Source organism: Lagopus muta, chromosome Z, assembly GCF_023343835.1.
Source record: "Lagopus muta isolate bLagMut1 chromosome Z, bLagMut1 primary, whole genome shotgun sequence".
NCBI lineage: Eukaryota > Metazoa > Chordata > Aves > Galliformes > Phasianidae > Lagopus > Lagopus muta.
Window position 1 is genome coordinate 18,314,177 of NC_064472.1, and position 25,552 is coordinate 18,339,728.

At 41.1% G+C, this 25,552-nt stretch overlaps 1 protein-coding gene across 1 annotated transcript in view; it reads left to right on the plus strand.

The window, feature by feature from the left end:
• Positions 1-1,084: 1,084 nt before the first annotated feature.
• Positions 1,085-25,552, plus strand: part of MAP3K1 (mitogen-activated protein kinase kinase kinase 1) — a 56,640-nt gene continuing 32,172 nt past the window's right edge. The window contains 2 exon segments of the mRNA XM_048930485.1: positions 1,085-1,169; positions 1,172-1,703. Coding sequence (XP_048786442.1) covers positions 1,085-1,169; positions 1,172-1,703 — 617 coding nt within the window.

The window sequence follows — 25,552 nt, forward strand, 5'->3', positions numbered from 1 at the left end:
CCCAGAGTTAATGGGTGTCCAATCACTGGAGATGCTCAAGGCCAGGCTAGGTGAGGCTCTGAGCAACCCGATCGACCTGTAGGTGATGCTGTTCATTGCAGGAGTTGAACGAGGTGACCTTTAAAGGTGCCTTCCAACTCAGACAATTCTATGATTCAATGAAATTGTATGTCCTGCTGTATCCAAAGTGACAGCAAACTGAAAACGGCCAGGTATGCACAGTGACACTCAGGTTTCCTTTCCTCATCTCAGATTATATCAGCACCCTGACAGGCAGGAGTGCTTAATGACAGAAAATAGCACGTTTGTGAGAGCGATGCATGCCATTCCGATCTTGCAAAACTTGAGTCCCCGCTGCACAGCTCGGAGGCTGAAAGAAAAAACTTCCAATGGCGGAGGCATCCGAGACCAGGCTGGATTTGCTCGGGCCTCCCCAGGCACGCACGGCCCATGTGATGCCTGCCGCCCGCCTGCCCCGTCCCACCCCTGGGAGCCGCGGCAGGAGGTGCGCGGGGCGGGCTGCGGCGCAGCGCATGGGCGGGCGAGCGAGCACATGGAGGCGGGTGCGCCGCCAGCCTCTCAGTAGCTGCGGACATGGAGTGGATGGGTGAGGCGGCGCCCGCCGCGTGAGGCGGCACGCAGGACGCTGACATCCCGCCGCGCGTTGGACTGCGGAGAACGAGCAGGTAAACGGGGCGGGCTGGGGCACCGGGCACACGCCGCGGCGCGGCGACTTTCTCCTCCCCTGCCGCTCGCGGACAGCTGCGCGGCGCGGCTCGGAGGAAACGAGGGGCTCCGCGCCCCTCGGCTTCTCCCCGCGGGGCGGCTCCCGCTCCCGAGGAGGGCCGCCTGGGGGCGGGGACGCCCTCGCGCCCGCGCCTCTGGGGCGCGGCCCCCCTCGGCTCTCCGAAGCGCGGGCGGGCGGCCGTGCTCTGCCTCTCGTTCTGCCCGGCCCCGCCGGGCGGGCGCGGCCCTCCAACGGCCGACACCTGCGCGGGGGCGGGCGGGCGGGGCGGGACGGCGGCGGGCCCCGCCCCGCCGCACCTACAGGCGCTTGCCCCGCCCCGCGCCGCCCGTTCCTCCAATGGGCGCCCGCCGCCCGTCCCCCTCCCTACGCCGTTTGCGCAGGCAGCGCCGTTTCCGCAGCGGGCGGGAGAGCCGGCTCCCTCCTTCTTCCCTCCCTCCGCCCCCGCCCGAGTCCCGGGAGCCCGATGTGACCCGCCAGAGAAAATGGCGGCGGCGGCGGGGAATCGCACCTCGTCGTCGGGATTATCCTCGGGCGGTGGCGCGGAAGGGGCCGCCGCCGCCGCATGCGGGAGCCCGAAGGGCGGCGCGGGCGAGGGAAGCGGCGCCGGGAGCGGCGGGCTGCTGCGGGAGGCGGGCGGCGGCGTCCGGGAGCAGCGCTCCGACTGGCGGCGGAAGCAGCTGCGCAAAGTGCGGAGTGTGGAGCTGGACCGGCTGCCCGAGGCGCCCCTCTTCCTCGCAGCCACCCCGGCCGCCACCTCCTCCTCGTCGTCCTCCTCCCCTTCGCCGGAGCCCCCCGAGGCGCTGCTGCTGCACTACCTGCCCGGACCCCGCTCCGGCCCCGCCAGCCCCGCCGCCTCCCCCGGCCGCGGCGCCGAGCTCCTGGAGCTGCCGGTGGGCAGCCCCGCGGCCGCCGACCCCACCGCCGAGAGGAGGATGGAGCCGTCCCCTGCCGCGAGGTGAGCGCGGCGCCGCCGCGGGACCGGGGCAGCTGTCAGCGCGGGGCCGGGAGCGCCGCGGGGCGCAGGAAGCTCGCTGCCCGCGGGGCTGGGAGCGGGCGGGCCGGGCGGCTGCGGGCTTCTTGGGCTGGGGCTGTCCCTGCCTTGCTCCAGGGCGGCCGGGCATCCCGCAGCTTCCCGTGCTGTCCCGGCTGCGCCGAGCTTTTATTTGTTTGTTTTGTTTTTATTAAAAAAAAAAAAAAAAAAGTCTTGTGTAGCCGGTTCCGGTCTGCACTGTTCACAGTACTGCAGAATGCGTTTCTCTCGTTCTCATTGAGAGAGGAGAGAATGGCTCTGGAGCGGAAATGTTCGATCTCTTGTTTCAGAGAGAAATCAAAGTTGTTCTGTAGTGGTTACTGTAGGTAATACATCTGAGTGACTTCATTTAGCCCCCGTGAGCTTGTAGCTTTGGCTTGCTGTCTCTGTGCTTGGATTGGTAAATCCAGTATATTGAGGTGTTATAGAACTGCTCACATGCATGTTTTGCCGATTTATGTGCAGACTTTCCGAGTGCAAGCAGTTTAATTGCCTCCGACTTACGCTGGGTAGGGTGGTACACGGAGCATTGCAGTGTGCGGGCAGGAGGGCACAGCAGTGCCGTGATGATGTGCAACTGAGCTCCTGCGGGTATCTGACTGTGCAGGGAAGTGCATCTGCACTTCTCCTTTAATGCTGCCTCTCTGTTTATTTGGCTAATTGAACCTTCTGAGAGATCTGTTCCCTGTTTAAGTGGTGACATGTATGCGTTTTAGCTGTGCCCTATACCAGTTAAACCTCACTGATTCTGTTTTCAACTTTAGCTTACCTTGGGAGTACTGTGTTGAGAGTTGGCTCCTAAAGCTATGTCCTGTTTGTGTGAGTTCTGAGAAATCGTAATGGGTTTGGGGCTGTTTCTAGGGCAGTGCAGAGACACTTGAGATGGTCTGGTCCCAGCAGATAAGAAATCCTCTGTTAGTTACAGAAGGATTAGCAGAAATCTGAAGTATTCAGGAAGGGAAGAAAATCATGTGGGTATAAATTCTCTGACTCTTAGCACCATCATCTCTGTCAACCAGGAAAGTGCAATGTGCTGTGTCTTTTAATGCAACTGTAGCTAGATCTGTAGCTTTCAAAGAAAATGAAGAATTAGTGTCAGAACACAGAATAGGCTGGTGTCTCATGATGATATTAAATGTGATTTAGGCTGGGTATCAGGCTCAGGAAGTTCTGTGTACATCACATAAGTGCTGAAGCACTGACTGTCCATGCTGGCCTGTCCCACGGCAGCAATGACAGAGCAGCTATGGAATTTTTTCCCTTTACATGGACAGATTGCTTACTTGTTAAGTACCTGCACTCACAAGTTGCTGTTCTGAGTGCGTGTATGGGTTAAAGCCCTTCTGCCCCCCACAAATTCTTTCTGGTAAATGAACACAAAATGTTCACAAATAATGGAGAAAGTTATGTGGCAACTGCTCATCTCCTCACTGTATCACTATGATGAACTCTAAATAGCCTATCATGAAGTATCTGGCAGCTTTAATTGTAACTGTCCTTTGGAAATACTCTAGCATATCTCAGCAATTCTGCAGGTCCTGTTACTAGTTAGCAGATGTGGTCTAGCAGAGGAATAGATATCCAACATCAAGAAACATCTCTTCTGTCACTGTGATAATAACTTTCTCTAGCGGGAGGGAGCTCTTTGTACTTGAGTAGCAGTGAGCATGTTATATGTTAAATATTAAGTCATTGTGTGGAGTTGTTGCCCAGACGTTTATTAAAAAGCAGGCTGAAGGATGCAATATGCAGAGTTTTTCTTTTTTGTTCTTAAACAGTAGTTATGCTTTCCCATAAGATCTACTACTCATTAAACGGTACTGTACTTGCTCCAAAGTCCCCCTGTCAGTCTCCTTGGTATTACAGTCTCTCTCTAAACAGACCTTCTATTTATGCTGGAAGACATGCACAAGCTTTAGAATGAAGCTGTAAAGTGATTTTGACTCTTCTGTGAAGTTGTAAATATCACCCTTTTCATTTACTCTTTTAAGCATTGTACTTGTCACAGGAGCAGATAACGTTTTTGCTAAAAGCTGTGACACTTTTATCTCTTTTTATAACACTGTAAGGGAAGGGAGTTGTGCTACTGGGAAATACAGCTGTGGCATAAAACACTTCAGACTTTTTATTCCTTCTCTGTACTGACTGTATATCAGTTTGGTTTATATCAAAAGATCATAGCACTGAGGTCAGTGGTAACTGTATTATGATTTCTTCTTGTTGTACTGTAACATCTGATTTGGGCAGAAATCCACAACAGGAATATGCACCTCTTTTAACAAAGTTTTAAAACACTGAAAGTTTAAGTGATGTTTGTTTGTGTCTGAAATTGGTGTGGCTAACGTACTGCATTCCTGACTGCAGAATGAGTTGTACTGCCATAACTCCTCTTTTAAAGAAACAAGCAGGAAGTGCTCTGATTTGTCTGCTCTGTATACAGTGACGTATGACGTGCATGAAAATGCAGCGTTCCAATTTAAAAATGAGTGTGCAAATACAGCAAACGTGTCAGTTCAGCTGCAGGAAAACCAGTGAAGGTATCTGTACTGTTTTCTGCAATTCCTCTTTGGCGCCTGCTAGAGACAGTAAAAACACACTGTGAAACCTGAGTTCTGACTACGTACGTGTGAGTACTTGATAAAGCTTGTTAGTTTGGGATCTGCTTGTAAATTCTAGCACCTTTGGTGACTTCTAAATGAGTGCATGACTACATTAACAATCTGGATTTGGGGCAGTGGACTGGGGACAGCGAGAGCAAGTACAGTTACAACACAGCCAACGTCTGACTTGTGGTTTTTTCTTTCCTCTGAAATGACAACATTCTTGTTTCATATTCTCGAAATGTACCTTCAGTAAATATATATATATATAGAGAGAGAGAGAGAGCGAGAGAGAGAGAGCTTTTTTAACTTGACTATTTTCAACTAAGGTGAAATAAAATTATGTGTGTTTAACTGCAGTTTGTAGTGCTAGGTATTTTTCACTGTTTGCTTAAGTAAGCCAGCACGTTCTCTGCTTCTGATTTAAGCTGAATCATACAGTGAGTGGAATTTCACCTCCTATCTCTACAGCTCTGAGCTTGAAAGTATTTCGGGAAGAGGGTCACCCTCACCCATGTCTGATTTTTATCACTCTTAGTTATTGCAAGTGGTGGGGTTCTGCTTAAATGGCTTGATCTGCTATGGCAGTTTCTTTGTTCCTATGCAAAGTAAATAGATTGTAACTAACTAATCTGGAGCTTTCTGTCTGGTTGGATTTAGTGATGCTGTAGGTTCAGTCTTTGCTGTCATTGGTGGAGTCCAGGTACTGTTACGGAGATACCTGAGTGTAGATGTATGCACCTCACCTGAAGTTTCAGCACCCCAATGATCCCTTTTTTTTTCTGCAGATGAAGATCTGACTGTGCTGAAATACTTGTTTTGTTTGAGGTCAGAGTGAAGGCGGCAATGCAGCTGTGCCGGAGCATATCCTGGAGTGTGGAGGTGGAAGCGAGCAGCTGGGGTGGGGTGGTGCTAGGAAGGCTGCTGTTAGCTTTTGCTGCCTTCCAGTATCTGTGAAATTTGGCTCCAGTTTGTTTAAAATAGAAATTATACATTGCCACATAATTGCCTTTCAAACAAGCTTTCAAAGCTTGTACTTAGCAGTGATGATAAGAGAATGGATCTGCTGTGAGCTCTGGAGTTCCTAATGCTAATATTGGTGTTCTCTGAGAGCTCTCTGTGAAAACCCAAGGGTCATCTTATTTTACTTTGTCGACTCTGCTCTCACTTGAAACTGAAATAACAGTTTATTCTTCTGCTTGAGGCATAGTGGACAGAAACCCTTTAAGGAGGGCTTCATTACTTGTCTCTAGGTGACTGCGAAAAGGCTGTTAAATGGTACATCGTTTCCTGTTGCTTCCGTCCCATTTCATCTCAAACTTAGCATCTGCATATTGCCTCAAATGCTTCCTAGTTCCTGCCTGATCAGAACTTGAAAACCCTGCTCTGTGGTGAATCTTGTTGGGCTTTTTTCCCATAAGATAAGCTTGAGGATTCTCTGGGGTTTTGGGTATGTAGTGTTTCATTTGTTCGGTTTTTGAAAGATCTGTTCTGTTAGATCTTGACTGAAAAATGTCCTAAACCCTACCCAGTATCTCTAATGGTTAAGAATCATCTTGAAATTGGTATTTTTTTTTACCCTTTGTCCGGGGTCTGAAAGAACTTTTGAATTGTTTTAATAACAGGTATTTTTTTGCAGAAACATTTTCTCATTTTTCAGTGCTGCTTAGCATCTGACTTCAAGGTGTTTGCAAAATGTTTTTTCCTCCTTTTTCTATGAACTTAAAATGTCACTGAGTATTTCCATTTTTTTGCTATGAGGTGAAACAGGAATAGCAGTATGAGTATGAGGTGAAACACGAATTACCGTGTCTCGTAGTATCTGAGCATATCTTTTGTGAAGTGTGAACTGTTTGCATAATTCATGTATATTTTTCATTTGCCTTGTCCTAATATTCTGGATTGTAATGGAACGGCCATTATTGCACCAGGGGACTTCAGTTCATTCCTAGTGCCTCACCCATGTTTTTGTGCAGCTTTTATTACTGACCTTCTGCTGTTGATGCCTGACCCACCTGCCCCTTAACATATTGGGGTCATTGTGGAAGGTGGCACTGGAGCACTGGAGAGGTGCATTGTCTCCTAGACTGGACTGACATCAGACCAAATCTGATGTCTTGTTTTCTGAGCTCTCCTCATCCTTTTTTGAACATCCTGTCATTTTTCTTTTGAGCAAACTGAACTGATCCTTTGCTCAGCTGTCAGCAGTGATGATGAGGGCCCTTTGTGAGCTGTTAGTTAAAGCTCAAAGGAATGCAACTAATATTCCTCACTTTAACCACAAATATGCATTGCATCTCACTAGTCATTTCTGTCAAATACTCTCTTACGCCCTGAAGGCTTTTTTTTGAATATCCTATATGACCATCATGCTTTGTCTGCAAGATTTTTCCTCTTGGATACTGAAAGGAATTGGAAGTACTGAAGGAAATAAATCAAAATTGTGAAAATAGTATTTTGAGAAATGAATTTATTGAGTTTTAAAACAAATTATTAGTGCTACCTCCCATTCTGCTAATAATAAATGCGTATAGAATTTTGTTTTCATAGTTCTTTAAACATGGAACTTCATAAGCTACTGAATAATACAGTCTCCCCAGTACCTTCAGGTAATATTTGTCTGAATCTGAAGAGTCATAAAATGCAAATATCTGCAGTGTGTGATGATTCGTGCCATGACCTCCCATTTGTGGTTCATATAGAGTTTACTGACCTTGTCAGATTAATACACTGTAGCAGGCAAGTGTTTGTTTATTGTCATGGCCAAGACAATATTCTAATTGCTTTGAATCATGACAGAGTAATTTCTGTTCACTAAATGTTGTACTTTGAAAGCTCATTTGTAGTCAGGGACAGCTCTATCAATGTATTACACTATTCTTTTGTAATTTTTTCCTGTTTTTAGACTGCTGAGTTGTAATGTCTGGCACTAATATTCAATTTTTTTTTTCTCTTGTTGCAAGTTAAGTTTGCCACCAGATATGTAATCAGAATTGTAAATGTTCCTGTAAAATACATCTGAAATGTTTTTTCACTAAAGTAAATATCGATACAGATGCCTAGCTCCTGACTAAGGATTTGTTTGCTTGATCTGTGAAAATATTGCAGTTGTGATTAGCGTGGAAATTCACTTTAATAGTGTTAATGTGTTCTTAAAAATTTGGGAAGTATATCTGCCGTCTTAAGGATCTGTAGTTCTTGCAAATTATGCTGATTTTTGATAGAAATAAAATGTGTGATGGTGCCTATGATTGTGTGAGGTTCTTTCTGAGGAATTTCGATCCTGAGATGGAAATGCGAACAACTGGCTTTTAAACAGCGGGCCTGGATGGAGTTTTCCTTAGAACTCCAATGTAAATATGAATATGCGTAAGTTAATTTTTAAAAAGCTCTATCAACAGCATCTTGTAGTTCTGGAAAACAAGCCTTTCTGTGCGGAGCAGGCATGACATTGCTGTGGTATATTTAGCTGTAAGCCGTGCGTTCATTTGCAGTGAACGGTTCGATGCACGCTGCACTCTGTGGGAACACCAGGTGCCCCAGCCTGCAGGGAGCGCAGGGCTTCCAACCAAAGTGTGGAAACACGTTCTTCCATCCTGCAGAGCTGCCTGCCCTGCAGCTGTGCCTGCTGGAACATGCTGAGCAGGCTTTCTCTTCATCTCAAGGATCTTCCTCTCCCACTTCTCCCACTCCATGTTGCCTTGTTCACGCCACCAGGCCTCTTCCTAAAATTAACTGGGATCTCCTGTGGTCCCCTGACAAAAACTTGTTCAGAGCTAGAGCTGTGTGTTTCGTGTTCCTGAAGAACAAGGGTATGGTAGGAAGAAGTCTTGAAGCCACACAGATTGTTTTCTGTATTTGTTTTAAATCTGCATTACAGGAAGGAGGGGAAGGAGCTCTCTCCCTGCCTTGTGTATGAAAGCACAAGACAAATCTCCTTAAGCCACGCAGATCTCTGGCAGACAGTAGTGTAGATAATCCGCAGGGCTGTCATTGTAGGAATGTGTTGTGCCAAAACTGATACAGAAAAGATGGAATGACTGATGGTTTTCAGTTCTCTCACTGTGAAATTTGATGTGCAGACTGACACTGAAACTGCCCTTTTTTTTTGGGGGGGGGGGGGGGAGCAGACACTCAGTCCATATCAGTGAATTGAGTAGTAAAACATTTTAGATTAAACTAAGAAGCCTCCCATCTGTGCAAAGTAGGAAAGTGCCTTCATGTAGGAATGTGTTAAGTATCGTAAACAGACATTCACTGACATCCTTAGCTTGCTGAGGGGAGAGAAATGTTAAGGACTGGCAAAGTGTTTAGTTCAGGTGACACAGATTCAGAATTGGTGATGTGCCTGGTCATCTGGCTTCTGCTGGAGGTTGATGTGCCTTTCTGTGAGGGAACAGCAGGTATTAAGAAAGCTCTCCACTTCTAACTCAACTTGGAAATTCTATCGTCTGGTTGCTGTCTCAGATGCCAGAGAACTTCTTGGCTCCACTGAAAAATGTTACTGCTCATTTCAGCTTTACTGTTTGCAGTGAAAGATTTGATTCCTAGCAGAAGAAAGCTTTTTCCTTGTACAGGTATTACAAGGGCAGATATGTCCAAGTGACTGTCTTGGAACTGGAGAGCATGGCAGAAGAATTCAGAGGGAGCAGAGAAGTAATAAACAGGAGCTAGTTCCACGCACCTGAGACCCATACTACTTTATGCCAAGTTTTTTTTCTGTCCAAATGAGAAGTAAGTCAAGGTTTGCTGACTGCAGTCCTAATCTATCCTTCAAATCCTGTTTCACCACCTCAGAGGGAGATACACTTCCCTTTCTGAAAGGAAACAGAAATGTGAAAGCTTTTAGCTGAAAGCTGCCCAATGAGATGTCTATGACAGAGGTCTTGATGCCATCTTGTTCAAGTGCTTGCACTTTGTACTCTCATACTGATGCTAGTGATTTTCCCTGCCCATTATTCTGTCTATAAAGCAGTTTTAGTAAGAATGTTATGGGCCTTTAGGAAGGCTGATGTTCCTCAAAAGGGCACTGTCTTTACACAGATCTGTTCTATTTTCTCAAATTAAATGAAATGAAACTAATTACATTGTTTGATAGTCATCTTTTAAACTCATTTGAGGTATAATTACACTTGGCCTTGAAATTACCAAATATAATTGGTAATTTACATTGCAAAATTCTGAAGTATAGATTAGCTCTGTACAGTATGCTTGCATATTATAAGAAGAGCAGGATTGCTGAATCTTCACTCATCTCTTCTATGCATGTAGCTTAGTTCCTGCATGTTCAGGTACAATGGTAAACCGTCTTGTCCCAGCAAATATGCTGAAGCATATCATTCCCCTTAGTACCTCAGCAGAAAATTAGTATGCTGTGCTGTTTGCTTGTTCTAACTTGTGTGTGTGTGATGGTATTTTAGTTCTGCTACCAGTAAAGGTGCTCAGTGAAGCCAAGTGGGGAAAAACAATGGCTTCAGTATTTTGAAATCAGCTATGTATGAATTGCATTGATATATTTTAAAAGTTACTGCAAGTGGAATAAATATCCAGTGCCAGGGCAGGCCACTTGCAGACCCTGGGAATCAAGACTGCTGGGAAGAGCACAGTCAGAGATTTTAGGCTTTTGGCTTCCTTTCAGCCCACAGAGTAGACTGCTGAGAAGCTAGAAAGGGTAACCAGCAGGAAATCTGCCAGCTTCTGCCATGTCAACTAAGTTCCTATGGAACTTCATCAAATTGGATATCTGACTTTTTTGTTACTTGATAAATATCTTTTTAAAAAGGAAGTATTTCTTTCCAGGCTGCAACTTAGCTGTTCTCATAAGTATTGCCATTGCCTTTAGCAATACTCATGAATGTAGAAATATATTAAGAGCTAAATAACTGTATGCAGCTGGGACTCGAAGAAAAACACAGGTTTTTATCTTATGATCAACCTCCTAGTTAAACCCCGATGCAATTGTGGTGCCCTAGAGGCCCATGTGGGATTCATTGTAAGCAAGTGTCCTTGTGTTGTGTATCTAAGTGGTTTGTGATACTGGTGCACTAGGCAGAGGTAAAGCAGTGTTTGTCACATAGTAGGTGATGCTTCTTTAATCTGGGTTTCACTCAAAACTTGAATCCCAACTCAGGGAAACCAGGACCCAGGTTATCACCGTGTCCACCATGGAGTTGCATTTGATGCTTGCAGTGCTCTAAGTGAAACTTCTCCGCTCATCAGCGCCATCAAGCTACTGTCAGCAGGGCTCTGCTAGCATGACGCTTATTGTGTTTGCAGTAACCGCTGTTCATGTTGTGCTCCCCAGCTGCATAAAAGCTTTGTATGGAGTTTATAAGATTTATCAGAGGTGCCTTTTTATGGCTTATCAGAGGTGACAGAACTTTGATGCTTCAGGTGTCTTTCAGATGTTTCTTGGTGGCTGCTATCTGAAAGTGAGAACTTACGGTGGTAAGAGCTTTGTGTGCTCTGTCTGTGGTTCAGACAAGAATAGCTCCAAAGAGCAGAGAAGCAAAGGCTTGAGTACAGAAGCGTGCCTGAAAGAAAATGAAAGGAAGTGGAGGAGGTAACACGTCAGTTAATGGGATACTAGCATGAAGAAAAAAAGGGACTGAAAAAGGAGAAGCTGTTAACTGAAAGCCAGGGAATAAAGGAGTGTATAAGTAAGCTGAAAAACAGCAAAGTAGTGAGTTAGAGAGAGGTGGCAGTAGCACAGTTGGTTATCCTGAGAGGAACTGAAAGTGGAGGAAAGGAGCTAGAGGATATGGAGTGAAGGCTTAAGGACTGAGAACACAAGTACGCAGAGTCTTAGAGGAGATGGAAGTACACACAAAGCCTTGTGCATCTATGACTGGGGAGCTGGGAGAGTTTTCAAAGGGTGCTTGAAATAAGAAAATCTGAGAGGAAAGCACCTACAGAGCTTGAAGGAAGGAAGGATGCAAGATGTTGCTGCAGCATGTATTACGAAAGCAAGCCCTCCTTGTCTAGCAGAATCTCTGTGAGTAAATGAGTATTTAAATTTGAGTGTATTTAGCACTTACAGATGGCTGTCTAGTTTTTGTTAGTAGTGTTTGGATACATGGTGATTTGAGAACAATCTATAAATTGTGTATTTGTATCACAGTTAAAAACCTGAATTCAAAAGTTTTCAAGTTTTAGAATTTCAAAAAGTTTAAAAACTTTTTTTAAGTTTGATATGCCTACAGCTTCTTTAACTACTAGTAATTATACTTTAGGAGTCATAGGATTTTTGAGAAAACACTCTATTCCAGTTCAGGACTGTAAGGGAAAGACCACTGAACACACTAATTTTCCCGTTTACTGTTTTTACAAAATATATACTGAGTTTCTCTGATCTTAAAGCTGAAGCACCTACACATCTCTTTGATTTGCACATCTGGTGAATTGGCTTAAAACAAAGCCGGAAATAGCTGGGAGCCCAATATAAGCAAGTGCTGCATGTTCAGGTCAGAGAAACCGTCTAGGCAGAAGAGCTGTGCTGGTTCTACTGGTGGGACCAGCTGAGCTTTGTCTCCCCTCCGTGGGGAGAAATACAGCTCGTGTTACAGGAGCTGGTACTTCAACAGGGCATGCCTTTTTAATTTCTGTTTAATCTTTGGGACAGAAGATGCCATTGTCTCTGGATTTCAAAATACTTTTATGTAGCCACTGCGATGACAAATTTATGACTTGATGGAGGCACAAAGCAGGCCAATGGATCTTGCCCTGAAGAAATGCTTAAAACTAGATTTTCTTGTTTGAAGCCGCAAGTATCTAGCAGGTAAGCATAAATGCAGTTGAATTTCTCATTGCAGTTATTATTAGCCAATTTAGATGGTTATTTTGCTGTTTTTCAGGGACAGTGTGTCTGTCCGATCTTTTCGTTCTTTACAAACAGTTTTAGATAATAGAACAGTCATGGATGTGGCTCTGGGCAGCCCGGTTTAATGGTTGGCGATCCTGCACATGGCAGGGTGATTGAAACTAGATGATCTTTGAGATCCTTTTCAACCTGGGCCATTCTGTGATTCTATGAAGACTTGGTCTTTCTTTCTTGTGAGCTCCCTTTGGAGAGCCAATATGTCACTTTTGCTCCTGAATGTTCACTGTCTGCTTTGTTGCATTTCTGAGCCTTATTGTGGTGAGGTTGGCATTTTGATACCTAAGAGGAAGTAGAAAATGATACAATCTAGGTCTAGCACTGTTACTCCTTTCCATGTTCAAATAAATGGCATGTTTTTATAACTGGGAGGGGAGAAATTTTGCTCTTAAGCAGGAAGTGGCCAGTATAAATAGTTCTTACCATTTCAATTTTTGATAAGGATTTGTTGGGATACTGTATGTTTCTTTGCAGTCACTAAAGTAATCTGTAATTATGTGATTTACAACGCTTAACTCTTCTGGTTTCAGAAGTTATGAATGGACATCGGTATAAGTTGTGAGGACTGTGCTATTCTGTAATCATATGGTATCTTGCGTTAATTTTTTTGTAGATGAGTGGCTGGCTGGCTAATGTTTAATCCAGACATCCTCAGCAAGTAGATGGAAAAGCTCTCTTTTGAAGGTGTTGGCCTTTCCTGTTTGCAGTGGTCAGAGATGCAGCTTGGGTCTTGTTTGTTGTTAGAAATATAACTCAAGCTGTCTGTGCTGTTGTTTTCCAGCACATAATTGTTTGACAATGCAACCTTCATTTTTTTTGTATGATCTGGACTGAAGTCAGCCTCGCTCCAGTTCAGTTTCAAAGACTACTTCTTCCTTCTGGTATCTGAGTGGGCTTGGGGTCAGTCACATTAGTCTTAGATTTAGTGTAGCAGTTAATCCAGTCGGTGACATCAGTCTTCAGCTTCTAGCTCACGGTCAGGCCACTTTCAGCAACTAGTGTAAGATTAACCTTTGGAGGAAAGGTATTTCTGTAAACAATCCACTGTCGAGACACCGGAGCATGACTTTGCTTCATGCACAGACTTCCTCAACTCTGGCTCCAGTAGTATTTCCTGGAAACTAGCTTTTATTTCTGCTCTTATATATGTGGTGTAGTTTTGCGTTGATCTGGAAAGTTCTTGTGCACCTGTTAAGAGAAATGAGCCTGCTGCTTTCTCAATTATTATCCCATTTTTGAGAGGCTGCTGTTGTGGTACAAGTCCTCAAGATAAGTAGTAAAGTGAGTTAAAGCTGTCTTTAGTCATAAGAATGGTTGCATTAGCTTTGAAACCTTTACTAAATCCTAACAAATAATCTACTTTGTATCAAAGAAATGTTTTTGTATCTTTTTTTGTACACTTTTCTCATTTAAATGTCTTTCAGAATAGTATGTTTTTGAGTGATTTTATTATCAGCATATTTCAGAGGTGCTTTGGTGACAGTAAATGTTTCCATGTTCTATTCATGCATTGATTTATCAAAATTCTTCCTGTAGTTGCTTAATACTAAAGCACCTTCCAAAGTTGTAAGAGATGTTTATTTTTTGCACTTCTTTTAACAACTTCTGATATAGAACTTTTGTTTCGTAGCAAAGTATAGAAAATGAATAATGACATTCTAATAAGAGCCTTGGACAAATGATGGGGTAAATCTCTTGATATATCATGATAACATGAGTTGCTTTTTTAACTCTAAGTTTGAAAGTCCTTTCAGAAGAGTCATAACACAGCAGGGTGGTCACAGACAGAACTACAGTAATAGAGCTGCGAACACCCCAGAGCGCTCCGTAATCCAATGTTTGGTTTGTTGCTTCTTTATCCTTTCATATGCTGAAGCACAGCTGAGTAAAAGCTGTCTTTATGGCACCTCTGGAAATTACTTCAGATTCAGTTGTTGGTATTAATTTCTTTCTTTGTCTCCCCCAAAAATCAGATAGTATACTTCATAATTGTAAAAGCAGAGAAGGACCATCTGCGTAACGTCTCATAGTCTTTTGCACTGTTTCAACAGGTAATGAGCAATTCATGCTTAAAATTTTTGTTCTCTGTTCCCAGGTTAATATGTTATGTACCTGTGGCACCACTGAAAATCATGGCAAAACCACTGGTGATCCCTCTCTGTTTGGAAAACTTGCCCCAAAGAATATTAATAGCCAGTTTGATTTCAGTGGAACATGAAGCAGTATCGCATTTAAAAAAATAATTTAAATGCTCCACAATGTGTAACTTCGGAATGAGAACAGCTACAATAGATTTTTCATCTTTGCTATGTTTTCTTTGAGTGGTTGCACTGAAGCTAGTTTATGGTTTTAGTTGATGTTTATTAAGGAAATGTAATAGATAACTACCTAAGAAGTCTTCTCCTATATTGTGGAAGTGTCTGTGTGACATATTAAAGAAACTTTCTGGCTAACTTCTAATCTTCAGTCTGCTACTGAGTTTTACATGGGTTCTCACATAGATTGTCCAAGAGTGGGCAGCATGCTATGCACTGAGATACTTCAGTTCTGTTCCCTCAAGAAATGCTTATGAAACTTCTGGAGGAAAGCTTATAAGGCAAATCTGAAAACTTAATCTTTCCAAACAAGAGTGCACGTTCTTGAAAATAAGTAGCTTCTATCTCCATTTTCCTTAAGTAAAATAGCTATGGCTGTTTGCTGCTGGCCACTAAAATCTGGGTGTTGACTTCAGGGTAGAGTGAGCTGGATGTTGTGAAAGATAATTTTTTGTAACAGATTTGTTGTTTTGGTAATGGTGGAGGTCCACAGTATTTCTTCTCCCTAAGAAGTGGTAAAAATGTTTTGCTTTCATGTTACTCCCTAATAAATATAACTTCTATGAGTTAATGCTCCGTGTTTCATTTTATTCATATCCAGTTGGATTTTTATGCACTGCAATGTCATTTACTCAGTATCTCAGCTTTTTGCCAAGTACCTGTCATGTTCTCCCCCACATCAGTACTGTCATTTTTAAAGGCGGGTGTCATCCTGGAAGATGGCAGTCAAGGATATAGCTAAAGGCTCATGCAAAATAAATTGCTCAATTTACATTTGGTTTGAACTTAGGTTTATAGTTCTGCAGTTCTGTTGCTGATAATTGAGCTATACGTTTTTCTCGAGATGAATGAATTTTCCAATGTTTTCTTTTTTGAGCACTATTTAGAATTGCTTATGCAGAAGGTGAAGGTTAAGATTTCAAGTACATCTGAATGGTACAGTTAGTTACTTAAACCTGATAGAGATTTCAAAAGCTGTTGGTGCTGCTGAGGGTTCCACTGAAGTGACACAGGTTATTCTGGATTTTTGTGCACTCAACTCTAAGAAAATTAATGTGCTTGCACTGAATTTGAAGTTGGAAGTGATTAAGAGCCTTCCAAGAATAATGGCAGAATCGTACTTGTCTCAAAATGCGTAACTTGCTTGAGATGCCTTCTGCTAACCTTCTGTATTTGGAAAGGGACTAGATAGCTTTTTGTTCACATGCCAGATTATTAAAAAGTTATGACATGGCTTTGAACAGACATACAAGATTCAATCAGCATTAGTTTAATTTCTGTTAGACCACTGAATTAAGATTAATCAGAGTAATTTCAGAAGGCAGACTAAGACACACTTAGAAGCACAGATTTCAGTCTTTCTAGTTTTATGATACCATGATGTTTAAACTACTAGGAGTTTTGATGATAATTTGTTATTAAGTGGAAACAGGAACGTACTGCAGGAGCATATGCACTAGCTTCAGAAAATCCTCTTAAAACAGCAGTACAGAAAATGAATTATTTCATGAGTTTTATGTTGTGAAGTGGTTGAGGAACTCTTTCAGCATACTAACAAAGTGAAATGTCAAAATCTACAAATTACCAGGCTAATGTACTTCCTGTATGAGATAGTGGTTTCACAGACAGCCTCTGAACGTATACTATGCAGTTATGCGTTTCTTTCTGACAGCAGGATGTGGAATCACAGAATCACCCGGGTTGGAAGGGACCCCAAGGATCATGTAGTTCCAACCCCCCTGCCTAGCAGGGCCACCAAACATACACATTCAGATCAGGTTGCCCAGGACCCCGTCCAACCTGGCCTTAAACACGTCCAAGGACGGGGCATCCACAACCTCCCTGGGCAGCCTGTTCCAGGGCCTAACCACTCTCCTAGTAAAGAACTTGACTCTCTCAAGAACTTCTCTCTTGTGGAGAGAGAAAGAAAAAGGTCTTGGCTTTACTGAAACTCTGGAGCTAGATCAGCATTGTCCTTTATGCTCTATTCTCTTTTTGCCTTTATTGTAGGCACACATTTCAAGTGTGTTCCATCTGTTATTCTTCTTATGTGAAACAGTAGGGTGAAAGTTGAGGGTAGATATTTCTGTAATTGGGATCTGTATTAGATTTTCAGAGGATAGTGTTTTTTCATGTTTTTTTCCATTTCCTTTTAACTGGAAGTACAGACCCTTAAGGAATACATTTTTTTAATTAATTCTGTAGTTGCAAGATGTAATTAAATCTTATTTTGTGAATGCAGTCAAAATAAACTGAAAACTTCCTTCTAATAAATGAAGCCCCTAGATGGAACCCATCTTTATTATTTTGAAATGTGAGATTTAAAAAAAAAAAAAATTTTCTTCCTTAATTCTATTAATTTCTAGGCTTAGTACCTGTCATTTTTAATCCCTTACCCTTGAAAATATTTTTAATAGTATCTGCTGCCAGGAGATGTTATAAAGTATCTGGGTTTATTTTCGGGGGTGAGTTCTTAAATTTTTAGAGTTGAAAAAATTGTGGGATCATAGTTTGCTTTCATTATAGATGTAGAACTGTTAGCCTCCAGGTTGCTGTGTGACTTTGATCAGATACCATTTGCACTGTATTTCATGTCTGAGTTAGAAGGGTGTCCTGGCTATACAAGCATGAAAACACAGCATTTGCCATTAAATGAAAATTCTAGAGGCCACTTTTAAACAGTAAAGGTTAAAAAGAAAAGTGGGAAAGAAAAACAGTTTTTAATTTCCATTGCTCAGTGGATTCAGCATTGTAGTTCCTCTTTTTTTTTTTTTAATCTTTGAGAAGTTTAATTGCAATCAAAATGGCTAGAGAGGAATCAGAGTGGATCTCTTGTTCCTGAGCAATGACATAGTTGATATCTATCAAGAAAATTTCAGGCTCAGTTAAGTAAGGATTGTCTTTTAAACCTGTGGAGTAGGTTGTTTTCACAAGTGGTTCAGCTCCAGTTCAGAGGAGTGAATGAAGTTGTAAGAACGATGATAGGGTGGCATACTTGCCTGTATTGGCAATTAACTTCACACCAAAAAAAGCTTCTATGCTTCTGTCTCCTACCTCAGCTTATTTCATTGCGTTATTAACAAGCACGAAGCTTACCGTCCAGCTTGGGCATGCATCGCTATGGAACTAGTGACAGTAACAAGATAGTTCAATAATTTGAAGACCATTTATTGTAACCTACTATAAGTTAGAAAGTGTGGGTGCACTTTCATGGAATAACATGCAGAGGAAGAATCTGTATAGGATTTTGAACAAACTGATTTGACTGATTTCCTTTAACTTTCTCTGGTATTTTTCCATATTTAGTGTTTTAGTATAACATATTTAGTGTTAGTATATTTAGTTTAGTATAACATATTTAGTGTTAGCATATTTAGTTTAGTATAACATATTTAGTGTTAATTGTTTGCTTAGAAAATTGCTTAATTGCTTTGCAGGGTGTATTAGGATAGCTCTGTCTTTTGATTTCATTACAAGTCCTATATATGTTTTATATTAGAAGACTTGCTTTTGATGAAGAAATCAGTTTGTGAAGTGCTGAAGGAAATGATAATTAATTTATCGTATTGATCACTGTTTTTGTTGCTTTGGCTAAATTTCATCCTGCTTTGTTTGTGATAATATTGAATTTAAGTTGATGCTGTTACGTAGATATGAATGCTTCTGTTTGCTTATGGGGTCTTGGAATGAGGATGGGGAGTGGGGGATCAGTGTGTGTAGTTTGCTCTGCATGTGATGTCCAATGAACCTAAAGGTGGTGGTTAGCACATGGAAGCCTGCTGCTCCTTGCACTGTAACTCGCATCTCTCAGATTAGCTAGTGTTTTCCTTTGCCATTTTTGTCTGGATGCTTTGGACACTAGATTTCTTCTGTAAAGAGGGTAATTTTGTAAGGTAAATGTTTGCATTTTATGAACAGTGAAATAAGTCATCCTTCTCCACTGAAAAAAAAGCAGATCTGAATTTCTTGTTCCTAAATGAGCTATTAAGAAAAAAAAAAAAAAAAAACACAAACACTCTAAGTCTCACAAGATAAACTGCAGACAAGAAGTGCCTTGTACTTTGAGCTCTCCTCATGCAGCTGAATCTTTTAGTTCCTGTTGAGTTTGCCATGGAGTTGATGCAAGGGGACTGAAGGCTTACTGTAAAGAACACTTTCCTATGAATGTACTCTGTGAGAGAAAACAAAGAGCGGATCTCCATCCTAATATTTCCTGCTGTTTTCTTAATATCTCTGCTCTAGTAAACTGTTCATCACTTAAGCAGGTCTTCAAGGAGAAGCTGGAGTGCAACAGATTGTGCCGTATAGCAAAACACAGGTCTGTGCTGATCGTATGTATTAACTTTATTAAACTGGTTTGTACTTCGAGTCAGCTGTGTACTGTGCAGTTCATAACAATTCAGTGTAAAAGTCACGTAATGCTGTTTGTCACACACATTTCCCTTCTTATAGTTGTTAAAACAAACAGCTGTATTTCTGCATTGTCCAGACCAACCACTTTGTTGTTTTGTTTTCTGTTGTTGTAGTTTGAATGTAAGAATCCATAGAAAGGGCACTGCTGCGTAAAATGTGCTCGGGCATCAAGGCAGCCGATAAAAATAATGACTGTTTCCCAGATTTCTGCCTCCCATAAGCTGAGATCTTGTGTTACACAGGAATGAGAGGGGGGTTTTCTTAGTCAGGAGAATCTGAATGAGTGCAGCTGACTCCTGCACAGTGAGCTTTCATTTCCCACTTCCACAAGGTGGGAATTCCTTCTGAAGCCTTCATTAACTTCCACTAGTAAATCTGTCTTCATGCTTTCTGTATCTGAAGTACAACTTTCGTAGGTCTATCAAACCTTCTGCATTTGTCCTTTCAATATTTATGTTTCACAGAGAGAATTGACATTCACCAGGAAAGATGCATTTAATCTATTCTGTTCAGGCCTTGGGAACAGACTGCTTTTTGTTATTTATGCTTTCAGGAACTTGGGTTATGTTTTTGATTATCTTTAATTCTGATGTACACTTTACTTCATAATTGTGGTACCATTTTCAGGGTGATAATGAAACAATATCAACATCCAGGTACATTAATCTATTCCTGTCAGCCTATTACATGTTGAGAAAGTGACTTAATAGTTTAGATAGTTTTGCAAGGCAGGAAATTACAGAGCTCTTATGCTTTGTCAGTAACTTCAATGCCTACAGCAGGAAGAATTGCTAAGATCCCTAAGAATGTGTTCCAAGGGAAAAACACATGGTGTCTCTCTTCTAGTTTCAACACTTGTAAGGAAACTGGTTTAAGTGGCTTAAAAATGCAGTAAACTTAGCAGCTCCTGTAAGCTGTCAAAAATACACATCTTCTGATTAGTTCAGGTATGATGTCTTTTCAGAAGCCATGGAGCAATGAAACCTTCTTTTGAAGACTACATTGCTATAGTATAGTTACCATAGAGAAAAGCCTTCATGAACTAAAACTTGTGTTCCTTGCTCTGCTGTTTGGAGCTGTACATATTTGCTCCCCAAAAAGTAAGGAGAATTCCTCACTGCGAGTTTGATCTGTTTTGTGAAACATTCATTGGATTCAGAATGTATGAGATGCCCTAAGTGTAAGTTCTGTGTGTCTCTTCATCCACCTCTGCTTTACAGGGAAAAAAACTTGGAGGAAAACTAAGGTGGTCAGATATGCGTGTGTGTGTGTATATATATATATGTATATATATGTGTATATATGTGTATGTATATATATATATATATATGCACACATATTTCTGGGTAGTGCTGTCTGTATGTCTTCTGGTAATATAGTGTGGAGGACTACCAACTCCAATGAGTTAACTATGTTGTGGGTTGGTTTTATTTGTTATTTTGGGATAGTTGGTTCTTTGGTTGTTTTTTTTGTTTGTTTGTTTGTTTTTGTAGTTTAAATGTATTTGTGCTTAATAGCTTTTCTGAGCATTGAGGAAAGCAGAGCCTGTACCTTATGTTTTCCTCCCCAGAGCTATCTGGGAGCTAAGCTGTATGTGTCTGTGGAAATTCTTCAAAGTTACTGCATCTGCAGATCTCCCATTTTCTGTTTTCTGTCTGTGGGGTTTTGTTCTCCAGCCTTCACTTGAATGCAAACCATTGTGTAAACTGTGTGAAATAATAAACAGTGTGCATACGTATCTAACATATCTTTATGTACTACAATTAATCTTGGCTAACAGCAATCTTTGTGTTCTATGGTGTGCGAAGTAAACTTTTTTTTTTCCCCTGAGGTCAGCTTAATCTTTTAACATCTTGGGTCATCACATGTGATGTGCTGTGGGTTTTTAGCATACAGCCTACATACATACAAGGAGGTGAAAGTTTATAGCAGATCGGAGATCAACTGGGCAAACTCATGCGGAGGCATCCTCCTCTGATTCCCCTCTGGAGCCACCAATTGTTGGTAAAGGGGGCGATTGCTCCAAATTTTCGTGATTTTAGCATTCTGTGCACAGGTAGCTGCTCTTTGATGTAGGATATTGGGCTGAGGGACTTTGTTGGCTCTTATAGAATAGTTTTAGTAAAAATGCTGTCATGGGAGGCCCTGTGAAGTCACAGGCTGCAGCTGTAAGCCCTGTGAATTTGCAATAACTATAATTGCATGTAAGCAGATTCCTATGTTTGTCTTTAGATCATACTATCACGCTTCCTTTCTGCCCTGAGAAGGAGTTCTTCCTACAGTTCTTCCCTTGCATTGAGCAAAGAAAAGAGATATTTTTAGGGGTGATCTGTTGAATAGAAATGTAAGAAATAAATAAATAATAAATTATATTTTAAAAATATCTGCTTTCAGAATGTTTTTCACACTCCGGGGCCTCAGTGTCTTTCTTGTATTATTGTCTTAGAATACACCTAACTTCCTGACTGCAGGTTGCAATCCTGCTGTCTTGTGCAATAAAGACAGGCTGAAAGACCAGTTTTTGGGAGGGGCTGTTATATCTGTTTTTACAGTTTCTCTATTGTAATAAGACTTTCTCCATCCAATGAGAAGAGTGTTCTCCAATTTGCTAAATTCAGTTGCTGTGTTTGGGGCATGTTATCTACTAGAAAGTGCATCACGGTGTGTACATACTATGTGAAAACAGAAGAGTAAGAGATTGTATCTGCAGGTATAACTGAAGCTTGTTGATCGGAAACAACATTGTTTTCCTGGGAAATACTTACAGGTAAATTACTTGGGAGAGTAAATGATGTTCAATGCTATACATTTTTCCTTTTCCCACTCCATCTTCAAGTTTGAATGTTTTTTAAAGTCTTATCCACAGCAGTGGAAAGGAATATAAATGAATAATTGAGATGGGGAGCAGGAAGTGCTTAAACTGATATTGCTGTTGAGAAGATGGTGTAAGATTGGTCATTATGTTACCTGCCCATGTTAGGACAGCTTCAGACCCCTTCTTCCTCTGTTTATTCTGAGCCTAGGTATTTAATTACCTGGTATGTTTCCATGGTTATTATCACTCATTCTGACTTTGGTACTTGATTTAAGTATTCTGGCAGATATACAAGCAGCAAATTTCTACCAGCAAAGATACTACTTATGTACGGTATTTTATGGACACTCTACTGTTTGATCTTTAAAAAAAATACTCTTGTTGCTTTTTGTATTTAAAAGCATCTTAAACACTTCTAAGTTTTGTAGACTGTAGCTGACATTGAGATCTGTAACGAAACTGAAAAACCTAGAGTACCCATAGCAACAGTATATTTTCTTCAGTGGATATGGTATTGCAGATATGGGAGTGATAAAAGATGAAATGTAAGTCCCTTGGTTAGGATATTAAAGTGAGATGAAATAAAATCAAATCCAAGATGAAGCAGACTTGATGGAATTGATCTTGCTATTTGAGTCTGCCAATAACATTTCACTACAAATGAGAATTTACCAGTCCAGATCATCTCAGTCCCCTGTGGTGCATGCAGCCACTAAATGCATGTTTTGTTTAAGCCAATTCTGTTTAAAGGTCATAACTGACTTATTTTGTTCATCTGCTGAAGTACAGATAGACTTGTCTGACATCCCTTTTGTTGTAACACCCATTAGGATTATATGGCAAATAATGTCTGCTTTATTTTAGAGGCAGAGTTAAAATTCAGTATTTCTATTCAGCTATTTTTGTATTTTCTAATGTGCTGAGTAGGGAAAATATTACATCTTTGGTTAAGCTTTGAATGGCAGATTTCTTGAAACGTGTGTTATACAGAGATTCTTCTTTAACTGTACATTAATATTTCTTAATAAATTGATCTTTATGAAATCAAATTTAAAAACTGTCATCAGGAAAGTAGTTTTCTTGAACTGAACTGTGTAGAAAGCAGTTATCACTTGAAGATTCTCTTTGAAATCTACTTGCTTGTACTAAGCTGACTGCCTAAAATGTATCACAGAGCCCCACACCTGGAAGGAACAGAGCACTCCTCATCCCTCTGAGTGCCTGATGGGCTCCACTGCAACTGTATTTTGTCATTTCATTAAGGCATTTCACAGAAGCAGGGACCCATAGCATTGGCAGCTTCTCTAAGAGGAGGTCATGCAAAGGCTGCAGTGGTATTTCCCTGCAGATCACGTATGTGCGGCTGTAAGCAATACGCAATTTTCTTATCTTTTGTCCTTCTATAAATAGGATTTGTAGCATTGATTTGTGTGTATTCAAACTCACTGAAATCCTGTGCTGTTGCAGTGTTGTAGCATTAAAGTTGAATATGTGGGCAATTCTATGAGCAGAGTGTATCTGTTAGTGTGTTGTTCGTGTCTGAGCAAAGTCTGTTCATCAGGAGGGATACACACAGTGTATGATGCTGCTTTACAGCAGCATCTCTGATTCTTCTGTCTTTTTGGGGAGCTTGCAGAGTAAGGGGCAGAGTAAGAAAATATTGGCCTTTACACTGAATTTTGTGTAGCAGGCATGCTTCTTCGTGATCCCTGGGTAAACAAAACGTGCATCATACAGAGACTGACATTGTCAGCTTACTCACTGCATGTAGCTTTAACTTGCCCTGTAAGCTGCTGCTTTAAAAACAAAAAGTAAAAAAAATCAAAAAAGGCTGTGCATGCGAAACTGAAAGTCAAAGCTGATGCTTTATAAGGATAAAAGCATGCAGGGATAATTTGAATAAAATGTCAGGATCTAAGTTTCTCTAAAGCTTTTTAAGTATAATACAAGAATATCTGTATTTTGGTTTTACGTCTTTATCACATGATTCCACAAAGACAGTAATTGAGAAGGCTGTTTTTTAGGGAGGCGCAGTGAGAAGTGGGAAAAAATTATAACAGGAACGAAGATGTGCTTCCAGTTGAGTGTGTTGTTAACAGTGGACATCTGTGCTAAAGGCTTCAGGTGTCAAATACAAATGAGCAAAATGAACCACAGAAGCAAAACTCCTACTTACTGATGGAAAATGCCTTTTTTTTTTTTTTTTTTTTTTTAGATAAAGGATAGATGTGAGGTAGGGGGAGCTTTGTGTAAGAGCCGTTTAAAAATCTGAAAGCACATCTGTGTTCATACCTTTTCTTTGATGCTGTGGACTTCGCTACTTCACTGAATGCTGCTGCTGTCACAGCTGAAGTAATGTTTGAGGACGCTGTGTGGTTTATAGCTATTTCTTATCCAAACCTTATCGTGGGTTGGCTGCATGGCCATTCTTAAAACCATTTTGTTTTCCTGATAATGTCACTGGTCTTAAATGATAATTGATAATTAAGCAATAACATACTGGATATTAGCTTGAATGCTGATAAGTATCTGACTAAGGGTAAGAATTCTAAGTATCTTTGCAATATATTCTTTAAACATGGACACTTTTCTCAATTCAGTGTAAAGCCTTGGTATTATGTTCACAGTTGTGAACTGTTGAACCATGCATGTAAAACACAGGACGTAATAAATCCACTGGATAGCTGACAATATTTCAGAATGGACAAAGAAAATACATTCCCAAAAGATGTTCTGCAGAGGTATAAATGGTGATTTGAGAAATTCTGAATAGGGAAGTTTTATTTTACTGCTTTATCAGAAGTTTGGGTTTGCTCCTTTATGTTTCTGTGGGAGTGTGAATGGGCTCTAGTAGGCAGCTTTGCTTACGATGTCCCCATGTGTGTCTGCCAGCACTGGAGGCTGTCATCAGCCCATGGCAGCATGAATGGGAAAGGAAGCACATTTATTGGATTATCCCAGTTTACCCCTATCTAATATCCTTCTTTTACTTGCCAGTTAAAATTGATTTTGTATTGTTAATTGTCCAAAACAAACTATCTGTTCTATTGAAGTTATGTGACTGCATCATAAATACAAGTACAGGTATGAAGTAGTACATGTTATGAGGAGAGAAGGTAAATGTAATAAAAAACTGACAAAGGCAATTATAATGAAAGCATTTATGCATTTGTAGTGGAAGCCAAAGATATGTGACAGTACAGCAGCAAAATGGATAAAAAGTAATGCTGGAGACAGATATACAGTCATCACTTGCCCTGAATATCTTTTCTAGTACTAATGAATCAGGATCTCCTGAAATTTAAGATATGGGATTTCATTATAAGATGGAATAACGCTCTGTGAATCTTAAAATATGAGGTTGCTTACAGAATGATTGAAAATAGTCTATCATACTCTATATATGAGTTTATGGGCAGGTAATTTGAGGTAAGAATCTCACAAATGTTTCTGTACCAGTGCTCCAAATGTCTTAGACACTTGGTGTGTATCTCACTGAAAATACCCTTGCTGCTTATCTTATAAACAGTTCTCTCAATAAGCAAGTAAATGCTTTTTTTTTTTTTTAAGTTATACATGGATGTAGTTTCAGCTTCTTTTTCTAAGACAGAACAGTCATTTCTTTTTTTCAGTTGTGGGTTAGGCTGTAAGAAAAAGCTTCCATACAAGTCACTTTACTGCTGTAAATTAGTATCAGATTCAAAAAAACTACCTGAATGCTGCAGGTGAAATAAGTGTTTTTGAGATTTCTGTCA